This window comes from Lissotriton helveticus, chromosome 1_1 (assembly GCF_964261635.1).
Source record: "Lissotriton helveticus chromosome 1_1, aLisHel1.1, whole genome shotgun sequence".
NCBI lineage: Eukaryota > Metazoa > Chordata > Amphibia > Caudata > Salamandridae > Lissotriton > Lissotriton helveticus.
This window is the reverse complement of record NC_136057.1, coordinates 997,435,281-997,450,609: the sequence shown is the minus strand read 5'-3', so window position 1 is coordinate 997,450,609 and position 15,329 is coordinate 997,435,281. Positions and strand designations below refer to the sequence as shown.

General features: G+C 40.9%; 1 protein-coding gene across 1 annotated transcript in view; it reads right to left on the bottom strand.

The window, feature by feature from the left end:
- The window catches only part of LOC144763327 (uncharacterized), a 1,153,250-nt gene that overhangs the window by 530,132 nt on the left and 607,789 nt on the right, over window positions 1–15,329 (bottom strand). The window contains exon 56 of the mRNA XM_078648815.1: window positions 15,156–15,194. Coding sequence (XP_078504941.1) covers window positions 15,156–15,194 — 39 coding nt within the window. The remainder of the gene's footprint in view (window positions 1–15,155; window positions 15,195–15,329) is intronic.

The window sequence follows — 15,329 nt, the reverse complement described above, 5'->3', positions numbered from 1 at the left end:
CTGGAAGACAATAGGGTTAGTATCCCTAAATCATTGCTAAGACAACCATCAAGGATGGAGTTGGATCAGACGTATGTAAATGTGTCCACACTTTAAGTACCAAGAAGGCACTGACTCATCTTATGTGGATTACAGAAGAGATGTGAACAGATGTCTTTCAACATGTATTGTAGTGTAGTTCCTATCTTCCCAATAGGCTCTGCGCATTGGAATAATACCTACAGCAGTAAAGGCCTAGGCCAGACGTTAACTTGGTCTACTACTGTCGATACTAGACTTAAGTTTTGGGTTTGCCAGCATAGCTCAGAGTTCGCTAGAAACTTTCTCGAATGTTCAGGAAAGAATTAACTCCCCTGATTAGACAAGAAGGGATTTAGTTTCTGACAACCATAGAACATGACAACTTTGCTCTCCCCTAATCAAGAGTGTATCTCCAGAGTCGTGTGAGCACAAGGCAATTATTTTACTCAGTCAGTACGTGCATTCTTAGTCTCATCAGATTGTAGAGAAAAGGAAGAGACGGGCGTGTTCAATAAAAAGGTGTTATTTATTGATCAGTCTCTTTTCTCGTACAAGAGAAATGGATCGATATTATTGCAATACTTATAGTTAAGTAAAGTGCATACATTAAAAGCAATAGTATAAAATAATACTGTAAAAACATTGATATGGTTTCTGAGCCATATGATGTTTAAAATGATTAAAATATATTTACATACACATATACATTTGACTAAACGTACTCAACTGGTGTTTCTAAATACGCCTACCCCGTGTACCTGACCTAAGTCTAATGCGTGGGCGGGAATAGAAAGTTACAGTTTAAGTTAAGTTTGTTTTTGCCAAGTGAATAACTAAAGAATTCTCTGTGAGGGGTTATTCAGTTCTGTACCTGGAAGTTAGGATGAATGAGGAATGGTATCTCTTTCTCTGGTCTCGATATTCCAGGCTGCCTGCGAGGGCTGCCCGAAAACGCCGGTGCTGGATTCTCGGCAGGAGAAAGCAGCTTCTCTCAGCGCGTCAGGAAGGCGGGGCTGCTGCCAGCGGGGTCTGCTCTGCTTCTGGGCTTCGGCAAGTATGGCTGCTCCGTCTCGTCACCACGCGTGTGTTTGCATAGGGCAAGATCGGCAATATTTATACCTTAAAGGTGCCGGGATTGACGTAAGGATGGACATAGATACGTCAATAAAGATGTCATACGACTTGCTCGTTAGCACATTCTTTTACTGAAGTTCTCTGTGAAATCAAAACAATGGCCGCACGGATTTTCCAGGTTGTCATAGGTTTGATTTGTTATGAGAACGTCGTATGCCTTATCAGGGGCTGGAGGAATGTCGCTTGTCTAATTAGATCTCAAGCGTTATGACCTAATCAGATAACACGTTCCTGTGCCGTAGTGTGACTGCGTCAGATAACGGTATCTGCATCATGGGGGCTTTTCTTGCCTCATGGGCTGACTGTTAGTTAACTTGATAGTTAGTTTAACCAGAATAGGGTCAGGAATAGGGGGATCGATTCAGAACCTATAGGAATACATGACACCCACTCCACGCTAACTATGGTCATATTTACTAATCTATGCATAGTATAACATAGTACAACATACTATAGAGTATAGTGTATACCTCACCACCCCAAAATACATTAATGCATTTTGAAATTTTCAAATATACTGAAAAATTGCAGTCATATATATTGTATGCACTTAAGCTATGAATTAAACGCTAAAGTAAACACGCATTTGTAGACATTATTGCTTAATTGGTATATGAGAAATACACATGAAATGGCTCTTAATATGGCTATACAGAAAGAAAGTTCGAGACCATTTCATCACATAATAAAATATTTGTGAACATACCAGCGGGCAACTAAAGTTTATAAAGTATCTAAAAATAGAAATCTTAGTTCTCTAGGAATAGTTTCTTACTTTAAGCAGAAGATAAGTGTCCCGAAAATTTGTAAAAAATAATTTGGGGCTGCTAAAAAATTGTTGTCCGTGAACTGGTGGGAAAAATTGTTCATGTGACTTTATTTTTAAAGTTGAAGGCCGAATTCAGGGAACGCCGTGTGCGAGCTTGCTCAAAAGTCTCTATTTCTGTTCTGGAGAGAACATCATATCATTAAGGCTTTCGAAAAAACTGTCAACAGCTTCATGGGAAAGTTCCACTAAGTCGGAAATAGGTGTAACCATGCATTCGTGCGCATGATTATCTCCATTGACATTCTGATTCGCATTGCTGACAGAAGGTCGTACCTGATCGATGCTGCTTTCATCTTGAACTTCACTACTCTTCAATCGTAGTGGTGAAGATTCCACGAATGCCGTCATCAGGATTGGCAGCCTTTGAGGGCAGCACAAAGCGTGAACCTTGGTAGGAACCAACAATGTATCTGCATCCACTGGCGCATCCGATTGTAGCGTCAGACAGGTGTCTAACACGCATTCTTCTCCGCATAGCAGACACCTCAATACAGGTAAAACACATCTTTGCCACATTGGTCGAAATGATAGAAACCAAGTCATGTTCAGGTCTCTAAGCCGGGAGAGTCCCAGGATTTTTGATATCCGGTCCCGGTATCCAATGGCTAGGATTGTTTCTTCCATTGTCGCGAGAGTTTGATCTGTGACATGGGTTGCCATAACGAAAAATAAGGACTAAGAATAGGATTCCTGCAATTAGTCCCAGGATCAGGGGAAGTCCGCCAAAAATCGAATGGACGAAATCTGGAAAAATACCCAGTATGGCTTTGAATGGTGTTAATGCCATCGAAAATACTGTCTTAAATACATTTGAGACCCCAGTGGTATCAGAAATATTTAAGATTTCGCTCAGGATTTCCGCTAAATGTACGGGGGAATTAGTCGATAATAATGTATGTATCTCTGCAGTCGTCCTTGCGACTTGTAGATCATACGTTTCTTTTGATGACGTGAGCCTTGTAGGCGTCTGAAGAAGCACTGTTTTCATTCTGCTTAAAGTATCTATTCGAATAGAAGTAATTTTCAAACTGGGCCATGCCCTTGCCTCCCTGTCTGGAAAGGAGCTGGGGAACAAAGAACGTCCACAGCACTTGACCTTCGCAGTCGTAGTGACTAGATAAGGAGTCCCGGGCATAAGACTATAGCATCTGCGGTCTACAATAAGAATGTAACTCCCATTATAGAGTCTTTGAAAGAATGGTTCTATTTCAGTTGCAGGTGCGCCTTGCTGGTGACATGAAAGGTTGTATGAATTCCCTTCACAGGCTCCATGCAAACTAATTCCGTTACACAGAAGCGTGCCGCTTAGTGACATAGCACAATTGTTGCCACTAAGAAACACTTTCTGTCCTTTATTACTGACACATGCATGTGAATAGGGCAGGTTCCAAGTTGTTTTAAGGTACCCCTTTCCCAATCTCTCGTACATGCCAGCCTGTATATATTTTTGGCAGTATTGAAACCTGAAGGTTGAGATTGGAATATTTATGATTCCGTGGATTATCCATTCACTGACAGGTCGTTCTGACATTGTCATTGGTAATCTTTCTAGTTTTTCAATGCTCAAGATTGTATAATCAGCACCCTTTTGCGCCATACCGATTTGTCTATCAGTAAGGTTAAAGATTTGGAATAGTGACGTTGTGTTGATTAAACGCCAAGGCACATAGCCTGAACGCAGGTTTTTTAACGTCCAGCCACGCTGTACAATAGAACGCAATTGTGACTGACCATGTTGTAATAACAGTAAGTCTTGCGATAATATATCGATTGCTGAAGACACAATGCTTGCTGTCCAATGAAAAAATTCTGGAGGACAGAGTCATTAACCCATTGTCCACTACAGAAAGTGATTTTTCCAAATTAATACGGTCAATTTCCCGTATTCTTTCTGCTGTTTCAAGTTGATTAACCTTCCAGGCCTCATTGTATGCTGCATATACAGAGGCTGCTATGAAACGCTTTTGACGCTGTTTGCGTGGTCCCATTATGAAATCACGCAAGTCAGCACCATCAGTAAGTAAAGTTAGGTGTTGCTTAATTTCAGGCAGTGTGGAAGTTTGTAGCCACTGAAGGCATAATTTGCCCACACTGTAGGTTGTTATTATCCCTGGGTGATGTCTTTGGGGATATCTAGGGTCTGGCCTGGTCATTTTGAACCCCTGTGTTTTATTCAGGAATCTGTCTTGACAGTTATTTGTATCTGTGGGCCAGATTAACCATTGTTTCCAATCAGGATGTGTTCTGTTTTGGTTTAATATATGGTTTACGTCTATCTCTTCATCCGTATCATAGCTATTGCTAAACATTGTTGGCTTTGGAATAGACGGTTTATTTAAATCTTTGATTTTGGCTAGGCCAAGACAGGTGGTTTGTTGAACAGTGTCATTTAAAAATATCATTTGTTCTGGGATCATGCAAGCTCTAAACAAAGCTTCTAAACCCTGTACTTGCCATTCTTTTGTACCCCAAACACTTTTCAAATCAACATTTTTGTCCCAATAATCAAATCCAAAAGTATTCATTTCTTCGAAGAATGAATCTGAATATATCAACTTTGTGTTGGTTATCATGGTTTTCATCCCTGTCTTGTTTGACAATTTAAAATAGAATGTTTCAGCATTACTTGTGTTAAAACCTGAAAAATATGAATATTTGTCGTAAACGGTTCTTGAGCTCCCTTTTGGAGGTGTTGCACAATGTTCCCATTGATTATAGTTTAAAACATTTCTAGGTTGTGCAGATTTATGTAAAAAATGGTTACCATAGTGGTTATAGCAATACATACTATCATAATTTGTAGAACCTTGCAAATAATCATGTTTTGTAAATTTAGCAGACATTACTAAGTCAGACATCATGTTATTAATGCTTTCGAAGTCCCAATCATCAGCAAATGAGTTTGGTTTTGCAAAGTCACTCAAGGAGATCTTGATTTGGTGTGGATATTTCAGGATCTCGACCGGACCATAAATTTCATAGTCAGTGTTGTCCCAGGCTATCCCACCAGGTATAGGATTGGCTGTGAAGTTGGCTGAAGAAAGTTCTCTTTTCTCGACGTGTGAAGATGTGTGTGGTTTGAGGACCAAGTTGATGTTCTGACTTGCTGTGTCCATTTTAGCATATTTTCCCCCAATGAAGCGTCCCAAAGTTAATACCATGATGAGCCAAAGTATGAGGATAAATGCACCAAAACCCACCCAAAATTCAATCCATGGAGAAATCAGATATGTTTCTTTCAGTTTGTTCAAAAGTTCCTTAGCTTTGTCTTTAAAGGATTTTGATGATGGCTGTGTCTTTGATTCACTGAGGCTTTCAGAGGAATCATCGAAGTTGATGAAGTAGCCGGATGCAGTTCTGTCAATTGTTCCAATTGGTTCAGGATTTCTGTTTCTTGCATTTTCACTTGGTACTTCATTATAGATTGGTGTGTCTCTGCTAAATGTTTTTATTTGGGTTTTCAGAGGTCTTAGTTCTATTGCATTGTTGCATAGTCCTTGTTGTTCTTCTGTAGGCGTTTCGAATGTGATGAGCCTCTTCGTTAGGACCTCTGTACTGGTAGCAAACCTTGGTGTTCTGCTACTTATTGGGAGTCCACTTGGCCTACTGTTTGTTATCGGCCACATGTTGTGGTTTTACCAGGTCGATGGATACAACTCGGTTCTCCTTTTTACCAGCAAGTGGCGGTAGTACAACTGATCTTATCCCGTTGACAGACAAGACAGGAACTGCTTTTCTGTAAGAATGCCCAAATTCCTTCTTTACCGCGATCTTCTCCCTGACTAGATCCCCGACTTTTGGAATCCAGACAGGTCTTGCTGGGACAGGTGGTGATTCTTCAGTGGTTGTTGGCTGTTGTTTCAACTGTATGTTGCTCAGGTCTTTTCTTGTTTTGTTTAAGTCCTGCAAAATAGCCAAACGGTCTTTGACATCAAAGCTTTTTTCTTTAACCACTGAAGTCTGACTGTCGAGGTCAGAGATAATCATTCTAGTTCCAAATAATAATTCGTACGGACTGAATCCCTTCAGAGAATTTCTTGGCAAGTTATTTAGACTACGTTGGACACTTATTAGATGTTTGACCCACCCAGCTCCCGAACCTAATACCTTTGCCGTTATAGATTGCTTTATGTCACGGTTTTTTCTTTCAACAATTCCGTTCCCCTCAGGGTGAAATGGACAAGAGTACCGCAATTGCACGCCCATGCTGACCATGGCCTCCTTATAAGCCCGAGAGCTAAAAGCAGGACCATTGTCCGAATGCAGCATGCCAATTGCGTATGTGCCGATAAAGACTCGCAAATCTTTTATAACAGTTCTGGCGTCAGCCGTTCGCTGGGGCCACATCCATATAAATCTCGTGCATGAGTCCACTGCAACCAAGATATATTTATAGTTACCATCCCTTTGTAAGGGACCACAGTGGTCTAGATAAACACAGGCTAATGGTTTATCCGAGATTAGAAGGGGCGTCTGCGCTGGACGTCTCACCGTTGATACTTTCATTTTTTGACATATTTCACATGCTAGAACATAGTTCCTCGTTTGTCTTCTCATTTGTGGCCACCAGTATCTCTGTTTTAATAATGATACTGTGGCCGAGACGCCAGCATGAATAGAAGCAAGCCCTTCGTGTGCCGCTATTATTAGTCCTAACCTATGTTCCATGTTTGGAATTGCCCTATCCCCCACTCCAGGGATTCGAGCAAAAGGAACATTGTTTGCATCAGTTATGTATGAGTATTTTACTGGAAAGCCTTTAGGGAGTGGTTCTATCGAATCCTTTTCTGAAGCGCTGACAGCTTGTAATATTTCGCTGTCTATTTTTGTTTTTGACCGGGTGACGGCAGCTACGGAAGCCGTTTGCACAGCTGCCTTCGCGGCCTCATCAGCCAATGAATTCCCTGCAACGTGAACGCCATCACGTTGATGACTCAGTGTATGTATCACGTGAGTCTTTGGTAGTTCTTTTTGTAAAAGAGCTACTTGTTCCCAGAGCATTTTATGCTTGATTGTGCCACCTTTCGCATCCTTGAAACCGTTCTGAAGCCAGATCTGCAAGTATTCATTGTAAGACTGAACGCAATAATACGAATCACACACTATGAGTGTGGGGAATTCTCGATCGGTATTTTCAAGCGCCATCTTGAATGCTAGTAGTTCAGCTCGCTGAGCTGTACAATCTCCTAGGGATTGTGTTTTAGTGAGGGTTGGTTTAAATTTCCCTTCGTGCCAACGACCTTTAACAATCGCGCACGCAGCACTGTAAGCTTGTTTACCCCCTACTGCGGGTTGTGCTGATCCGTCTGTATATATTATACAGCCGTAGTGATCTAGAGGCAGAATTTCGGTTGGCGGAGGACATTCAAATTCATATTGGAGAAATTCTTGTGTTTTTAAGTAAGGATCAAATTCGCACACCACGTCTGTTGCAGCAAGAGAGTTAGCCCATTGTATCCATCTTGGATGGAGTGCTTTAGCATTTGGAATGCTTGCCTTTGTTACCGCCTCTAAGGCTGGTATTGGTGTTACGATTACTATTCGTTTACCTTGTGCCAGGGCTCGTTCTTTTGCTATAGCTGTCTGTGTTGCTGTAAGAATTTTTTCCGTTGGGCTAAATTTCATTTCAGCCTTAGTGTACAAGTGTGATTTGAATGCAATTGGTACCTTTTCTCCCTCATTAGAGGTCAGGTATGTGAATCCGCATCTCCCTGGGATGACTCGAATCACAAGATTGCGTGTGTTATCACGTGTTTCTAATTTTGTTTTAATTAGCATGTCTGTTTGTAAGGATCTCAAAATTTCTGTGTGTGTTTGAGTCCAATTGGATCTTTTAAAGTCTGGTTTAATTAGATCATAAAGGTGTTTGACCCTTTCTGCGTAATTTGCAATGTATGTTCTTCCGAAATTTAGGAAGCCTAGAATTGACTGTAGGTTTTTTAGTGTTTTAGGAGCTTGGATTACGGCACATTTCTCTAGGAAATTGTCTGCCAGGCTTTTACCTTCACTTGATAACTCATATCCTAAGAATAGGACTGTCAGATGGGCAATTCTGGATTTTTTAAAGTTGAATTTGTAACCCTCTGCTGCAAACCCAAGTATTATGGTGTTCACTCTTTTCAAGTGAGTATCCAAGTCATCGTCTGTTAAGTAAATGTCATCGACATAAGATAATGCTTCATCATCATATAGCTGTAGTAATTCTGTTACTCTCGCTGAGAATACCCCCGGGCTGTTCTTGTACCCCTGGGCTAACCGACAGAATTGTTTTTGAGTGCCATTTACTGAGAATGCAGTTAAATATCTGCTCTCTGGTGCTATGTTTTGACAAAAGAATCCATTGGAGATGTCCAAGGTTGTTTTGTATTTTTTGCGCACTATGTTATTCATTAGTGCAGCACTGTGTGAGTTTTGCACTGCAAAGGTTTTGCAACATGTGTTAAGGTGTCAGTAATCCAAAACTAGACGATATGAATTGTCTGGTTTGGAGACCGGAAACAAAGGGTTGTTCATTTGTGAGGTGCAAGTTTCAATCACCCCCTGGTATTCTAGCTGATCTAGTATTTCATTTACCTGTTTTTTAGCTTCTTGCTTAATTGGGTACTGCCTTTGTGCAGTAGGTTGTGATTTTAACTGGATTTTGTGAGGAGGAGAGTCCTCATCCCATCCTACATGATTTTTATATAAAGCAGGTGCTAAGGCCACTGCCCACTTTCTAGCAAGTGTGTATTTTTTATGAATCGGGATTTGATTCGAGAAGGCAGGCATAATTACTTCTTCGCCATGAGGGCACTCCCTGACAAACTCTGGTGGCCAGTCTTTTTCAGCTAGAAGGATATCATAGCCCTTGGAGAGGTTATCCCAAAATAGTCCCCTTATTTTCCTAGTCTTATCTCCCTCTATACGTAATGTTATCTCGTATATCTTGTGGGGTTTGCTAACTCTGGTGTCTGCAGTTTCCACTTGAAGATATTCATTCGTGTCCACTGTCTCCAGATGATTCATAAGGACTTTGCGAGCTATGCTCACTTCTGCTGCGCTGTCTAGCATTGTCTGAGCCCACTCTCCGTTTTTCAGTTGTGTCCTCAGTATTCTCGGCATTGTTAACTACCTTGATACTGGCTACCTTCTTTTTGGAAATTGTAATTTCTTTTTTTTGTTGAGCAGGTTCCTTGTCTTTGGACTTGGCGTGCTCTTCTCTTTGTTCTGATCGTCCTCTTCTTTCCGATTTCTGCGAGGAAGTCTGAAAAGATTGAGAGGGACGTGTATCAATGTCTTGATATCTATCAGGTTTTTTAATATTATCCCTATTTCTAAGGTTATATCTTTTCCCAGAGGGGTCACTCTGGGGTGACCTGTGTCTCTGGTTCGGAGATTTCTCCCTTCGCCTAGGAGACCTTCCTCGGGACTGGAATTTCTTTTCTTTTGGATTGGATTGTTTGTTTCCATCCCAGTTCCTTTTTGGTGAATTATTATTAAAAAATATTTTTTCTGGACTTTCAGTCAGTTGCGGTTTTACTGGTATTCCACCTAAACTATCTCTACCTAGTTCTTCATAGGATTTTTCTATGATTCTGGCAATTTCAGCTGGTTGGTCTGCTATATCTGTCTCTTTTAACCTCTGGCGGATCGCCACGTTTGCTGCTTCACCTTTTATATTGGCTAATAATATAGCCGAGACCTGCTTGAAGTCTTTCAGTAATTTCATACCAAGAGTTAAAGCTGGTTCTGGACCGTATTCATCTTGAATTTGTTTTAGCACATCTGGTATTACCGAAATGGATGGAACACCGTGCGTTTTTGTGTAGATTGAAGCAAAGACTGTACCCCAAGTATCACAGTCCTCTATGTGTGGTGCGATTCCCATTGGGAGACCTATAGTCAGAATCCTGTGTTTTTCTAGCGGGGTGGTGTCAGGAAACACCGCCTCTATTTGGGTGATTTTCTGTGCCAACCAGAATGGTATTTGTTCTCGTTTAGCCGGAACTTTACCTAGGCAGGATTGGATGTTCTGTGGTGTGATTTTATTTGTGTTCCCCTGGTGAGGGGTCAGCTGTGGAAGTTTAATCGCTGGCTGAATTGTTGAAGTCCGCATTACATACTGGACTAATTGTCTATGAATTTTTAGTAATTGTTTTAGCTGTATTAACAGCTCTCCAGTAGACATCCCTTCGATGTCTGGGTGTGGTGTGTATCCGGCTAAGACCGGCCACGTTGCTCCTGGTCTACCTAAAGGACCGAGCCTTGTAATGTGATTGTTAAGTATTAGGGCGCCATCAAATAAGAGCAAATGCTCTTGGAATTTGAGTGGTACTTCCACCTCCTCGAAAGGAGTGTAAATGTCGGGTGGAACCTCTATTTTGTAATAGTGGAAGTACTTTGTTACAGCATTTGCTGCTGGAAAATGTATCCATGTATAGTATACCTCTGTCTGCCGATATTCGTGTGCCTCAATTACGAATATGACTGTGCCACCTCTAGGTGTCAGTCCATTTTCTATAAGTTTTAAGGTTATAGATTTCCTTTTGGCGACCGGGATGAGTATTATATCCCCGTCCGCATCTAGTGCTGCAGTATCAGCTGCTGCTATTTCAGCTGCTAATCTAACTGCCTCTCTTTCATCCTCATTGTCAGACATTTTACTGTCAATAAGGTTATTTTGTTTGTTTGCAGATCAGGTTTCTTATGGAACAAAGATTAGATGCACAATATTTTGGAACAGTGTATCCTTCAACGTTGACTAAACCAAGAACCTTACATAGGAGTTCCCTCCTGCGAGGTTTTGGAGGATATTACCTTTCACCCACTCCAGACGTCTTTGGAGTATTTGGGAAAAGGGGTCTGAGTGAGAAAGCACGACTGAGTTACTCTAAATGTCTTACGTTAGTTTTATCGCCCTTTCCAAACGCGTTGGGCGCCATGTAGTGTAGTTCCTATCTTCCCAATAGGCTCTGCGCATTGGAATAATACCTACAGCAGTAAAGGCCTAGGCCAGACGTTAACTAGGTCTACTACTGTCGATACTAGACTTACGTTTTGGGTTTGCCAGCATAGCTCAGAGTTCGCTAGAAACTTTCTCGAATGTTCAGGAAAGAATTAACTCCCCTGATTAGACAAGAAGGGATTTAGTTTCTGACAACCATAGAACATGACAACTTTGCTCTCCCCTAATCAAGAGTGTATCTCCAGAGTCGTGTGAGCACAAGGCAATTATTTTACTCAGTCAGTACGTGCATTCTTAGTCTCATCAGATTGTAGAGAAAAGGAAGAGACGGGCGTGTTCAATAAAAAGGTGTTATTTATTGATCAGTCTCTTTTCTCGTACAAGAGAAATGGATCGATATTATTGCAATACTTATAGTTAAGTAAAGTGCATACATTAAAAGCAATAGTATAAAATAATACTGTAAAAACATTGATATGGTTTCTGAGCCATATGATGTTTAAAATGATTAAAATATATTTACATACACATATACATTTGACTAAACGTACTCAACTGGTGTTTCTAAATACGCCTACCCCGTGTACCTGACCTAAGTCTAATGCGTGGGCGGGAATAGAAAGTTACTGTTTAAGTTAAGTTTGTTTTTGCCAAGTGAATAACTAAAGAATTCTCTGTGAGGGGTTATTCAGTTCTGTACCTGGAAGTTAGGATGAATGAGGAATGGTATCTCTTTCTCTGGTCTCGATATTCCAGGCTGCCTGCGAGGGCTGCCCGAAAACGCCGGTGCTGGATTCTCGGCAGGAGAAAGCAGCTTCTCTCAGCGCGTCAGGAAGGCGGGGCTGCTGCCAGCGGGGTCTGCTCTGCTTCTGGGCTTCGGCAAGTATGGCTGCTCCGTCTCGTCACCACGCGTGTGTTTGCATAGGGCAAGATCGGCAATATTTATACCTTAAAGGTGCCGGGATTGACGTAAGGATGGACATAGATACGTCAATAAAGATGTCATACGACTTGCTCGTTAGCACATTCTTTTACTGAAGTTCTCTGTGAAATCAAAACAATGGCCGCACGGATTTTCCAGGTTGTCATAGGTTTGATTTGTTATGAGAACGTCGTATGCCTTATCAGGGGCTGGAGGAATGTCGATTGTCTAATTAGATCTCAAGCGTTATGACCTAATCAGATAACACGTTCCTGTGCCGTAGTGTGACTGCGTCAGATAACGGTATCTGCATCATGGGGGCTTTTCTTGCCTCATGGGCTGACTGTTAGTTAACTTGATAGTTAGTTTAACCAGAATAGGGTCAGGAATAGGGGGATCGATTCAGAACCTATAGGAATACATGACAGTATGAAAATGATGAGACTTGAACCAGTGAAGTAAAGGACAGGGGATCTAGCCTTATGGCTGTGGTGCTGAAAGTGTAACCAAAAACCATGAGTTCTAACTCGCACTTTCCCACTTTAGAAAAACTATGATAAACATACAGAGATTATTTCCTCCTTGTGCTTCAGATTCCATTGTTCACAAAAAATGTAAGTGTTCAGAATCGTGGTAAAGTCCATTCTTGTATGAACAGTAGCATTTAAACATATTACTCTGTGCTCAAACATTGAGGCAAAAAATTTTCCTCCTTTGGAGTTTCATAAAAAAATTAACTTGAATTTGAATGTTTGTTCAAATCAGGAATCAAAACAAATCATTTCTTACATCTAGTTCTTGAAATTCGAACAAAAAGCAACTCAGACACGATGGTTTGTCTCCATTCAATTCCAGTAATGGTTGTATAAACAGTACCATTTTATTCCTGAATCTTAACAAACCTACACAACACGTGTTCTTGCAAATTTCTTATCTTTGCATAATTAGTATTGATAGATACATTGGTAAGAATGGAGTATCGGTGAATAATTTTATTGTGTTTCTGCTCCTTTAACATATGTATCAAACTATATGATTATAGGGGAAGTACGATTTTCACTTACTGTGACATTGAAATGTCCCTCACTTTTTTATGGCCTATGTACATAGTGGATTTGTGCTTTGACTAGATAAATGTTTTAAATCTGTTTCCCACGTGCTAACCTGAAAAAGGTCAATGCAATTAAAGAAATGGTTGCAACACGTTGGTGTATAAATAGATTTAAAGTTGAGATTGTTTGTTTGGATAATATACACTTTTGGGAAGAGGATTAAAATGTGTAAAGTTGCCATTTATGTTTTGCAACTGTTTTCGTTTTATCACTGTTTCATTTATTTTGAGGCCCCAATCAGTACACAAGGATTTTTGGAAGCCACGATGTCACGTTGGTAGTAAATTCATGTGGTTCTCTACCTGAATGATACACTGTGAGTGATTGATTGGGACTAGTGTGATCATTTACAGACACTCTTTTCCAATCAGCAGTCACAGTCATTTTGAGTGCACGTCTATTTCCAAGAAGCAATTTTACATTTGACTTCTATGGAAATGAGCTCTATGGTACATTTCCATAATAAATGTAGCCACTGTTCTTAGTGCTTACAATGCTAAAGGTATTATGTATTAGTGCTGAAATAAAAGGTGCTTCTACTGCTTTGGTTTAAATCTCACCTACGTCGTGTGAGTTATGTACTCAGGGACGGATCCTATCTTCCACTTTTATCATGAAAACAACTTTTGCTGCCAGGTATAATGGTACTCTGAGATTCTGATGAACTAAGAATCTTTTTGATGATTTAGATTTTTAAATAACACTTTCCGTTGAATCAACATTGGCTGGTTGCTTAGGGCCTAATTACGAGTATGGCGGTCCCCCGTGGTGGCATGTCACCCACATTGTTATAAATATAGCGGTGGGACAGCCACAGGAACACCTCAAAAGCTGGGGATCCCTGACTCCACAGCGCTGTGCAGCAGTGTGATGCTGTGATATGTTGGATGTGCTGCTGCAGCACCGCCAAGTATATGACGGGGTTTCCTCACTGTGACCCTTTTCATGGCCGTAACCACAAGGCTCCCTGTTGCCTCTGTGCATGGGGGTGCATGCAGTTGTGCCCCCTGTATTTCTGCACACCCTGTTCCTGCACGAACAGAAATGCGCAGCATTGTGCATTCTGTTTGTGCAGGAACGTGCTGTGGTGCTCCTAAAGCGGTGCCTTTCTAAGGCTCTCCTATGAACCTTAGAAATCCACCGCCACCACAAGCCCACAAACCAGGATTAAAACTCGTAATCCGCAGGCGAACTGACTTTGGGTTTGCCAGTCTTGGAGTAGGGCGCTGGTGTGGTGGCCAGCTCTAGGACCGATAAACTCGCAATCCGGCCTTAATCTTGCATTCATGTTGCCAATTTGTGTTTGTATGAAATTAATGCCAAATTATAGTTATGTCAGTTTTCTCCATGCCATCAGGTACCCTGCCTCTAGCACTATTTCTTATTAACCTGGAAGCTTTCCCAAATGTTCTGCTTCCCTTTCTCCATGGCTCAATGTTCCTGCCCTGCTACATGGCTTCTCTGCTGCAAAGCGGGCCTGCTCCTCAGTTTGCTTTCTAGGTGCTCCTACACATAATTATTTGGCTGCTAATTTTCTTCATTTTTTAAAACAACTATACATGGAGCACTCCACCATTATAAAAGTAATATAGCTGCCTATTTTTATTGATTTTAATGTATATTCCCCCTGAAAATCTCTTGTATCTTTCAATGTGTTCATTTTTTTAAGCGGTCCCAGGATTCGAACCTAGGTCTGTTAGTAAAGATATGTCAATGTATTTTATGTAAACACCAATTTGATGATATGCTACTTTCACCTTTCAGCAAATTAACTGTGGCAGAGTTTTATTTACTAACATGATGTTTCTGCAGGAGTGCATTGATTCACTGAAGCAAATAAATGCTAGAGGCAAAAGCGTATGCTACATTATGCTATGTTATGCAATGTTATGCTATGTTAAGAGATGGGATGTTACTTTATATACCGTTTCAAACTCTTTTGCATTCCTGCACCACCTGCATTGCAGTGCTGCGACAGGGAGCATGGAGTGAAACACTGCAACAGTCAATGACCTGTGATGATAATGAGTCACAAGACTAACTTCTGAAAACAAGAGTGATTGACTGTGAAATTAACTCCTTGGAGGGTTTTCAAGTGGGCTGTGTGAAAAAGAAAGTATCTCATACATTCAATATCTCATAAAAAGCTCTCCATCAACCAGTCAAAAGAAGATATTACACATGTATCATTACCTTGATTTCCACTCCTTTGCCAGGCAATCCGGGAACTCCCTATAAGTAGAAAGTTAGGAATTTAACATGTATAACAATGTAAACGCCAGGTGCATATAAAAGTCAACTGGGTAGGAAGGTTGGACACTGGGAGTGAAGCTATCTTTTAGAAAGAAGCAGTTGCTACATATCACA